Genomic DNA, 11,022 nt, shown 5'->3' with positions numbered 1-11,022 from the left:
ATATATGTATAACATACTACAGAATATCAACTCTATATTTCCTATTCATATATGTATAACATACTACAGAATATCAACTCTATATTCCCTATTCGTATATGTATAACATACTACAGAATATCAACTCTATATTCCCTATTCATATATGTGTGACATACTACAGAGTATCCACTCTATGTTCTTTATTCTTATATGTAAAACATGCTCAGTGATATAGTATCTGGTACAAGGTAATGACAAGAAGGAACCATATTTTGTTTTGGCAAACCGAGTTTCTATGGTTACGCATTTGAGCAAAACATCTTTTTTTGCTAAACTATTTACCTCAGTTCAGTATCATTAAATTTTTGAGAAAAACGTACGACTGAAATTATGCTTTATAAACTTTTTCAAAACTATAAGCAAATTTTAGCAAATGATCTATACACCATTGATAACAACATGAGAAACTGTCTACAAATACTGTTTACAAAGATGCCTACAAATACTTTGACACAGTGGAAGGTGATAAGATGTGCAGATTTGTCACTACCCAGTATAAACTCACCTGCCAGTACCTGTCTCAACTCACTACTCCAGTTCAACTGATTCAACTCTATTCATTGTCTAACATATCTGGATGTGAACTGATAAAGCTGTTAAGAGCTTGTTTATGTTAGATCAATCGTGTAAGGCTCCATTTTCATTTGACTTGTTCATTCGAATTTTATTGATGTTAATGCCTGAGCAAACACAAAGTCTTGGATAAATACTAAAAAGCAAAGCAGATTCAAGATAACATAATATTATTTGCATATGTATTTGTTTATCTGTGTAATAAGCAAACTATTGGTGTCACTAATGGTTCGCTTATTGCATGGTACCACTAGCCGAAGCCTTGGAACCGTTGACTACATCTGAGGTAAGCAGCTTTACAGTTCATGAGCATGGTGGCTTCTAATGAGCTGATAATCATTGAATTATCCCTAGCTTCTCATTGGTTATAGCAGTCCACGCCACTGCAATTAGTGTCTTCCCTAGGAAATCAAACTTGGAAAATACAGACAAGCTGATATATCAAGTGTAGTGTACCAGGATGACAACCAGAATAGAGTCAGCAGATGCAGTCGTAAACAATAACGCATATGTTTTGACTAGCGGAATGCCCGGCATTGCACATGTGTTAAAAATCAGCTTGTAAACAGTGACAGGTAATGTTGTTGCCTGCCACTTGTCATTAGCCTGGCACATTGCCAATGGCTAATTTGAGTAAGCTAGTAACTTACTAATATGAGCCGTGAGAGCAAGCTTTAATCAAGTTGCATTAATAAACGCAGAATGCTATGCCTATTTTAATCGACATAACGGTTAAACCGACATAACGGTTAAACCGACATACCATAAGATATTTGCCTGGCCAACAAGAGGTTCCGATATCAAATTCAGCATGAAAGAGTTATTTTATTCCTAAATTGTAATAACTATAGCTGGACAAACCGAACTACAGACACACAAACTTTGAGATTTATATGTATAGATGAATCAACTAAAGTATAAATATTCTGTTTTGATTAATGATTTTTTAGTTATTCCTAAACTTTCGTAGCAATTGATTCACCCATTCTCTTGCCTATATATAGACTGAGATTTTACAGAAATACGGTCACTCTAGAGTAGCATGACAGAACTTTCTCTCTCTTTGAGCGCGTTCATTTGTCAACAACAGAACTAAATTGTAAAATCAAGTGTGAAGCATTTGAGCCAATATTCATATTTTTTCCGATTAGTTGTTTGACCCTATCAGAATATTTAGGTAGGATAGCCTTAGAAATTTAACACCTTAAGACTTCTGTCACTTACGACAGGTACAAATTCATGCATGACCATTTTATTTATCCTTAAAACCTCTTTCAAACAAACTTAATCAATTACACAACATTTCAAATGTCTCTAATACTTACCTAATGATAGCCATATATTCTTTAACCAAAGATCCATTTCGCTATTTTAAAGAACACGCTATTCTTTTACGTTCCTTGATCTATGAAATTAACTCTTCACCACCGCTACTATATATATGTAAGTACTATTCCTGTTGTAGAGCGTTCTTGACTTATATTTACCATACATAGTCCGGTGAGCCGTGAGCAATTGTCATAACTACATGTATGTGCATAGTTATTCCTAAATGCGGAAAGATGGTCAAGAGACTCGCATGGTACTTTGGGTTGAATGTTTGAGTTCGGCCTGGACATGGAAGCCAGGCCGAACTCAAGCTACTTAATCAAATGTCTGTGTTTGAATCCTGTGGGATGCTAATTTTTTTGCCAAAAATTTAAAGATTGATAAAAGGAGTCAATTACAATAGTTGTCTTTGCAGTTCGCATCTTCTGGGCTCCTTACCTTTCATGGTTTTTTTTCCCTTCAAATGATGGTTTAAATGTTGTCACGATGTACCATAGAATATACCATAGAATATCTTCCTTTGTCATTGACTGAACCAGCTATGCAAAATACATCTAATCATCTATATTTTAGGAAAATTACAGCCTTTTTTTTTAAAGAATTTGTAACACTAATATCAGTTTCTGTCTGCTCTAACAAAAACGCTATTCACTCATTTGTGTCTTACATGACAATATATTCTAATAAGCTTCAACCATATTCAATATATTATTAGACAATATGTCGGCTACACGCAGCCTTGCACTACAGAGCTAATACCAGTAATAGCTTAATAGTAAATCAGATAGGTTAAGGCAGGCATAGCATGTTTATTTGCAGTTCACTCATATAAGAAGTTGTATCAATTGCTTGCATAGCTTTATAAGATAATTCACACAGACACAGCTAACTAGCAAAATATCTCAGCATCAAGCCTTAGATGAAATGCACAAACTATCTCGAGTAACCCACAACGAATACTAGATAGGAATGATTAATGTTTTGGTTGTTATAGTATGACGTTGGTAGACTATTTAATCGTGGTATTTTGAGGATTTGTATTTGTGTGGCTTGTTATCCAACGCTGACTGCTGCCTTTGCCCATAGCCCAGATCACGATGCCCAGGGTAGCGCCTTTCCTCTCGTCCAGAACCGATGCCTCTATCATTAGCATATGAATACCAGTCTTTGGTCTTCTCTTGCCACTCTCTTTGATGGGCATCAATGTCAGCTAGCGAATCAAAGGTGGTGAAACAAATCAGCAATTTGTTTATCCAATTTCTAAACTTCAATATATTAAATAACATCTAGCAGGTCTGTTCAGCAAAGAGTTTCTTGTGTATTATTTTATAAACAGTACGTTGTATCAAAAACAACTAGCAGTAATGCTATGATAACTGAACAAGGTACAACTTTTGAAGGATGCATATACATAACGTTGATGGTAAAAAGGAATAGGTTAGCTGCAGTATGCTCATGAGGTTGAACTAGGAAGTTTCCATAATCACCCACCTAATGTGAGCACTATATACTGTAGCAACAGGTTTAATCTCACGACCAAACGAGCAGAGCGAAGTTAGGGAGTTTTTATGATAAATGCATGTGCACACAACTTACGAAAATTATTCATCAACAATGAGACGAACCCTTGTTTGAAAATTTCATCAACAAATTTAACCATCGTTTTGTAGATTAGTTAAAGTATAATAACGATACAAAACACATATAAGCCTATTTAAATATGTTACCAAGTCTTTGTAAATTGTCGAAATTCTCTAAAAACTTACCCATCTGATCGGATTATACACAAATAGACAAATTTATTAGGACGAAAATCGTCACAAAACGCTTGAAAAGCTTGGTTTAATAAAAGTAAAGACCGGAAATTGAAACGCCGAGCGACAGAGAATAGAACGATTAATTCGTGCGCATTTCACGGAAAAATAACATGCACATTTCACCAGCCTATAGCATTGTCGAATTGCCGAAGGTTTCTGTATGGTTTCTGTTTTCCGTAGGAGTACTGAAATCATTTCATTTAATGAAAGTTTCATTTTTGCCGATTTCAAAGTAACTGACATTTTAGACACTCTTGAGTGCTTTGGTATTCTAACTGATGTCTAACGCAGTTTAAGTAAAGGAAATGACGATGATTTTTTAAGGATCTTTGTGAGGTTATTACAATATTTAATTATAAGTTTGGATGACTACAGAACATTGACTATGTAGTACAGATTTTCGAAAAATCTATATAAATATGACAACTTTTTGATATTGCTAGCGAAGACGTTTTGAAATGTAAAAAAAATTGTGCATTGGTTTTATATTATTACTATATTAATAATATTGGTTATTCTAATAATATCAGTGCGATTTACTTCTAATATTGGCCAATATTGCATTTCTCCTGTTGCAGGGGGAGAGATATAAACATATAATCTTTTCCTTTCATTATTGCTATTTGTTGTATATAATAACACCCAGTACATTACAGTTACCATTGCAGTTACCTTATTGCACTGCAGTGCCATTTGACTGCTAATATTGCATTTCTCAACCATCAGTACCCTTTCTTTTTTTCCAATATCACTTTGGTCGTAGGCTGTATGACAGTGGAATTTCTAGTATATATACAATAGACGCTCCTACAACGTGAATAATCCGTCCCGAGAATGTTTCCGTTATAGGGATTTTATGTTATATGGACAGCAAAATACTTGGAATTGCCTAATCCGCTCCAGGATATTCTCACATTTACACGCTTGGTCCGTTAAATAGAAAAAAAAACAAAACCTATCTTTGTTATTTAATGAATTTCTGTGGTATTATCAGTTTGTATCGACAACCTTTCTCCTGCTTCTTAACGCTTAAATTTGGGTCATGGTTACAATAATTTTATAGTAAGTCAAGTAGCCTGTCTTGACAAACTTGTTTTTGCGGAGTTGTCTCCCGTCGAGCGGGCGAGCAACACAACAGCTTGTCACAAGACGTACTGCACCTGATGCATCAGCTGCACTTATAGGGAGTTGTTCTCTTCCATCTATGCGGCTTGGTTGCGATGTTATGTCGGTCGCTCCATTAGTAATCATAACGGATTTTGCGCAAAAATTTATGTAGAAAAAATAAGATTACAACGTTTAACCAAAGACCGTTGGTTGTTTAAAACTCTCTTGTAAACTTTAGTAGAACTTAAGAATAAAATAAATTGAAAATAAAATCCATAAGAACAAATAAAACTGGCTGATACAAAAATAGAAAATAAACTAACTGAGCGCACAAATAACGACATATTTAGTCGCTGTTGTTGCCTAAGTTCTCAAATTCTACTAAAGTTTACCGCAGAGACTGGTCGCTGGTTAAACGTTGCAATCTTATTTTTTCTACATAAATTTTTGCGCGAAATCCGTTATGATTACTAATGGAGCGACCGACATAACATCGCAACCAAGCCGCATAGACGGAAGAGAACAACTCCCTATAAGTGCAGCTGATGCATCAGGTGCAGTACGTCTTGTGACAAGCTGTTGTGTTGCTCGCCCGCTCGACAGGAGACAACTCCGCAAAAACAACAGTTTGTCAAGACAGGCTATAAGTCAAGGGGAGCACACCTTCAATGTCAATTTAAATCAATTTTTTCAGACCAGGTAGATGGTAGGAAGAAACAAAAATGTGTATATGTCTCAAATAAAGTAGGACAAAAATACAGATTTACTATCGTATGATCGATGTCTGTCTGTCCGTTTTTCCGAGGCCACAATTAGAGGTTAGGATATAACATCGCTTTCAACAAAACTCCAACTCGTGACATTAGGGTTGGTAGACCGACACTATAACACCGAAATCAATCGACTGCTTTTAAGTATTTCTGAATAAGTCTGCAGCAACCTATACTCTTTGCTTAATGAGAACACATGACGATCACTCACAGTACGCTAGACTAACACGATACTCGTACATATAATTGAGATACAGTGTTTTCTCTCCCAATAGCGGCAAGAGGGAAAACGATAATTTCAAGGCTGACTATGGAACTCTCTTTATCCAAATCAAATTTGAGAGCTTGCACCGACTTGACAGTACGCCACATGTAATTTTTTACGTAATTTGAAGCAAACGTTTTACAAATTCGTTACGTCAAGTGGAATTTACGTTATGTTCATGTTAAAGGAGGATCTACAGTAGATCAGCAAAGCTAACTGTACTGTTCAAAGGACTCGTTAGCGCTGACAGTATTTGCCAGCTTCACCAACAGAAGGTAGACTATGTTCTGTAGTTATAAACAAAATCTAGACACAATCCAACACTTTAGTAGTCACACAGGTCAAGTATGCATGTTCATGTTAGCTCCAGAATGTTTCACATGCCGTAAATATTACTACCTATTAAATATGCTGTCAGCATATTTAATAGTACCCATGCTGACGGCAAACTGGACTATTTTTTAACCATCTGTTTATTATTTCAATCATAGGAGGAACTATCACAATAGTGAGCTTAACAGTTTCAGTCGCTTCTTCAATTAAAAACGCAAATAATTAGCCAATGAAAGAATCGGAAAGATGACCCGCTCTATTTTTATAAGTCTATCTTTCCTAGAGATGGCTTGATGACTAGTGTGAAAATACACCTAAACACTTTAGATATTTAAAATAAAATCATGAAAAAATGTAGAACATTTTAATATTTCTGTCTTCTATACTAATCCATCCTTTTATTAACTGACCTTCCTGTAACCCAATCAGATTCTGATGATGGGTCATGTGACCAGTAGCAGTATTTTTTGATTTCTCAACCACATGGCCACGGGCTCCTATGTGGCGACCGACTGACATTTTTTCCAATTTTTTCTGTGTATCTCGAAGAGCTTTTTTCTCTTCACGAACCTGCAAGAAGTTCAATAAAATGACCCTTGATGTTACATCTAAAAAAATCTTAGACTCCATTTAGCATCTGCTAAGTCAAGTGCTATAATCGGAAACAATATTTTGCTCCCAAAGCTACAGTGAGTTTAGGTGCAAGGAATGATTACTTCCTGTGCTGATTATCTATCCAATAGGCTCTAATTTGCCATCTCATAATTTCATCAGTGAGCATAAATAAAATGATTGCTTAGTTTTGGAGAAATCACACATCTCCGATAAATGTTAATGCCCATCAGACTATTAACGTAGTCGGTTTACCCCTCCGGGCCCATGACGGTTAGAATGATGGGCTTCATAGATCTCAGGATTCCCATCAGCATTTCTACTGTAGCTGTAAACAGAAGACTGAATGTATGAATGGCCGTTTCCTCCGTCCACACTCTAAACAAAAAAAACCGAAAATTTTCAATTGGATTTTTATTTGGTATTCAGAATTTTTTTAAATAATCCAATTTTCATTCACTATGATATTAAACCGTGCCACAACAAATAAAGCTGCCAGTAATGAGAATATTCATGCACATGATCAGATCAACCGATGAATGAGATTGAACGCTTTATGACAGAGAAAGTTTCAACCAACACTATGCAGTGTCAAACCTTGAGGATGTCAAATACAAAAAGAAACAGCAGAAATCCCATTATCACTAACGTAGAGGTAGTTACCAACCAGTTGAGTGTTTTTTCCTTGAGCCAGTTCATTCATCATTCGTCTCATTTGATCAAAGCTCCGGTCCACATCTCGCAAAGGCGCCAGGGCATGTCTCCCAGCAAAGCCAATGCTTGGCTTATCAAAGAATTCTGGAAAACCATGGTCGCTAAAACCACAATAATATACTTAGATCATAATGAAATGGAGACTATCGACCCTGAACGTATAAAAAAAGTAACGATCAAATGCAGATAAAATGTCTAACAAACATGCCAAAATAATTGTAAAACAAATCTGTCAAGGTTGTGCGTTCTGAAATTATGGCTAAAAGAAAAGCATTCGGTAGCAAGTTCCTTGGATGATAATTATCAAATTTTGTTTGATACAACCTAAAAATACAACCATATATAAAGATAACAAACCGGAAAAATGGATCATCCTTGAACGAGAAAGAAAACATTTTGCGAGTTGTCAAGATTACAGCCACAGTTCAGAATACGCAACAATTGCAAAGCTTGCTCAGTTACAGCGCAAGCGCATTGTATCTAGAATATTCGCTGCGCTGCTACATATTGTATACTTCCGCTTAAAAACAACACTATTGAAACACGATGAACGTAGCCTAGATTTTTTTGTAATTAGCACATATTTGTAAAAATATATCAGTTACATTATTTCTAATACCAAAATTATGTAATAAAATTTTCTGCATTATCTAGAATCTAGATCATTGCCAAAGCTGCAAGGTTTTGCGGGACCCTCCCGTGATTAGAGCTACCCGCCTTCTATATACGGTACATGTACCTGATGCCATAAAAGCCCCGAGATTTTATAAACATCCCGCAATATACTGACAGATGCTCATTGAAAGTTCGGCAAGAGGATCCGTAGTGTATTTTTTATATGTACTATATCAGAGACGAAGCCTACGTAACAAGACACATTGAGCGTTACGACCATTGAAACCCCTGGAACAACAATCACGTGACTTTTACATCGTTGGCGATACGTAAGGCATGCGCTATAATTATTGGAGAGCTGATCGTATACCTACTAGTTCCGTTTGTAAACAAACAGTGAAAAATGACAGAAACGTACATGTTGAACAGTTATTTTCTAGCTGGGTGTTAATGAAAACTCCTACACAACGTTTAGAGTGCCCTGGTAAAAGAAAACCTATTTATAACATATGGAGTGGGGTATAATAAATATAAGTAGATGTAAAATAGATTTTCGTGGACCATGCCCATATTATTCATACAAACTGTTGCATTACAGATGCATAAACCCAGCAAATGATATATTCAGGCAAATAACAACTGTTCCATTATAGTAAAATTATATAACATATGCATAAACCATAATGGAGAAACTTAGCACATGAAGTATTTCGATAAAAACAACACATATGGCCACATATGCTGCCAAAACAGAAACCATTTTCAGGCTCATGAATGTGTAATATGTATAATACAGTATTTGTAAGAGATGAAATAAACTACTGCAACAACTAAACGGAAATTAAGAATAGTTGTGATAGAGGATAATCAAAATATTGCAAACAAGGAAATGCAGGAATTAGTGTAATCATATGATTACACTTATACATACACGTTACAGAAAATTTGTAAAAGGAGATTTGTATATCACTGGATATTGAGCCAAGGTGCATCAGTTTCTTAGAACTAAATCAGATTAGGAATAACAGCACAACAACAGCTGTAGATGAATATTACAGTGATTACATTGTTACTGGCCTTTAAAAAGTACTGCTTTAGTATTTTATGCCGCAAAGATGCACCTTGCAGTTTGAATGTACGATTTTAGCATAATGATGCTGTCGGAGATCATAAAACGATTGAATAAGGTTTTTCATTAATGAAGCTGTGGTTAAATATGCCATCTGCTGTGTCCGTAAGGTGTTTCCCAAGGCATAGCACATCACTAGATCCTACACTACTGATAACATACACCACACTATGGAGTGGATCTGGCTTTGCACTAATACAAAAGTATCGATCTGCAACTAGCAGGATCCTGATGACACCGTCTGATGGACACACCAATCCTCCATTAGTGTGTAGCTCGAGTAGAGTATAGAGATGTCGGTACTGGATACTTGACTTAGAGGTAACCAGCGACTGAAGGCCAATGTCACATGACAGCACTTTAGTTAGCTTTTGCACAATGTAGCCAGCTATATAGACTATACTGTTACCTATAACAGAAATTTGACATCTGAAATCATTGTGTGCTCCACAAACTGATAACTTGTAGAGTAGCCTGTATGATAAGAATCTCGTTTTGAGCAGCAACGTTACCTGTCTTACGAGCATCTGATTTTGCAACACATTTGCTGATAAGTTTGCGTAAACTGAGTAACAGTAAGATTATTATTCCAACCACCTAAACAAAAGCATCAACTATAACAATTACATACAATCAACAAAAATGAATGTCTTATTCACATAAACATAGTACAACAAGTAGTAGTAGTACAACAATTATTATAGTACAACAACACAGCTAATAAAATAAGCTAAATTAAAATAGGTCAAAATGCTACCATATCACTATGTAAAAGGTCTCTTACATAAATTATTAGTAGTAATCTCAGTAGCCTGTTCTTTTGATTCAGCGGTGTATTCGTGATCTTACATAGCTGTTAAATCTGAAACTATATTTCTTTCTCTCATTGAACACAATGAAATATTAATTTACTCAAACGCTAACTCAACATGGCGTCGGGCGGATTTCCGTACTCGCGAATGATCTTTGCCATTCCAGGGGTTTGAGTTCAATGGTTACGGTATAGACTTATGACGTTACGCCTACAAGTGATTTGCCTACAGAATATTACGCCTACAAGGGATTTGCCTACAAGTGATTTGCCTACAGGAGGTTAAGCCTACAAACTGAGAGACTATGGCTACGATTTAGGTAGCCAATCTTGACAAACTGTTGTTTTTGCGGAGTTGTCCCCCGTCAAACAGAGCGAGCAAAACAACTGTTGTGCTCACTTCGCTTGACGGGGGACAACTCCACAAAAACAACAGTTTGTCAAGACCGGCTACGATTTAGAATTAATTATGTCTACTCTTTGTTCTGATATGTATAAAATAAAGAATGGCATGATGAATGTATGCATGGGAATGTATCGCATATATAAAAAAAAACTATCTTAGATCAGATAATACTTTCTGCAAAGAAATCTGCATCACCAGGAATTTGATCTCAGACCTTGCTGTTCTCACAGCAACAAGCTAACCTATTGAGCTATAACGGATTCCTTAGTCAGATATTCGGTATCTAGGTCATAACAACGCAGTGTTGCCGCAATGTCACTAAAGCTTGCTCTTATTGCTATTATTAGTAAGTGTAGCAATACAGATACTAGGTTACTCAAATTAGCCAATGGCAACTACATACATTACATGCCAGTGTTTATAAGCTGTTCTAGTACCTGTTTTACCTAGCATACATATATATATAGCATACAACATACATAGTATATGTGCTATAAGT

The 11,022-nt window shown here is 35.9% G+C and overlaps 1 protein-coding gene across 2 annotated transcripts; it reads right to left on the bottom strand.

The window, feature by feature from the left end:
• Positions 1–2,562: 2,562 nt before the first annotated feature.
• On the bottom strand, positions 2,563–8,611 carry LOC137403883 (myeloid leukemia factor 1-like). 2 transcript variants are annotated; one of them, XM_068089985.1, is made up of 5 exons: positions 8,302–8,611; positions 7,516–7,663; positions 7,104–7,226; positions 6,647–6,806; positions 2,563–3,154 (listed from the first exon to the last, which is right to left on the bottom strand). In XM_068089985.1, exons 1-5 carry the CDS (start codon positions 8,334–8,336, stop codon positions 2,958–2,960), a joined length of 663 nt encoding a protein of 220 aa, XP_067946086.1. In that variant the 5' UTR covers positions 8,337–8,611; the 3' UTR covers positions 2,563–2,957. The 2 variants fall into 2 exon arrangements, with proteins under 2 accessions (XP_067946086.1, XP_067946085.1); XM_068089984.1 differs by lacking the exon at positions 8,302–8,611 and adding an exon at positions 7,920–8,018.
• Between the last annotated feature and the right edge of the window lie 2,411 nt (positions 8,612–11,022).

This window comes from Watersipora subatra, chromosome 9, assembly GCF_963576615.1.
Source record: "Watersipora subatra chromosome 9, tzWatSuba1.1, whole genome shotgun sequence".
In the NCBI taxonomy this organism is placed as follows: domain Eukaryota; kingdom Metazoa; phylum Bryozoa; class Gymnolaemata; order Cheilostomatida; family Watersiporidae; genus Watersipora; species Watersipora subatra.
This window is presented reverse-complemented; position numbering and strand designations above follow the sequence as displayed.

Excerpts from the sequence above, each read along its gene's own strand:
- LOC137403883 (XM_068089984.1), bottom strand. The coding sequence starts at position 7,957 with ATGTTTTCTTTCTCGTTCAAGGATGATCCATTTTTCCG. Across the intron at positions 7,664-7,919 it reads AAGGATGATCCATTTTTCCG|CGACCATGGTTTTCCAGAAT; the intron begins GTTTGTTATCTT and ends TTGTGGTTTTAG. Across the intron at positions 3,155-6,646 it reads TCTGATTGGGTTACAGGAAG|CTGACATTGATGCCCATCAA; the intron begins GTCAGTTAATAA and ends TTGATTCGCTAG.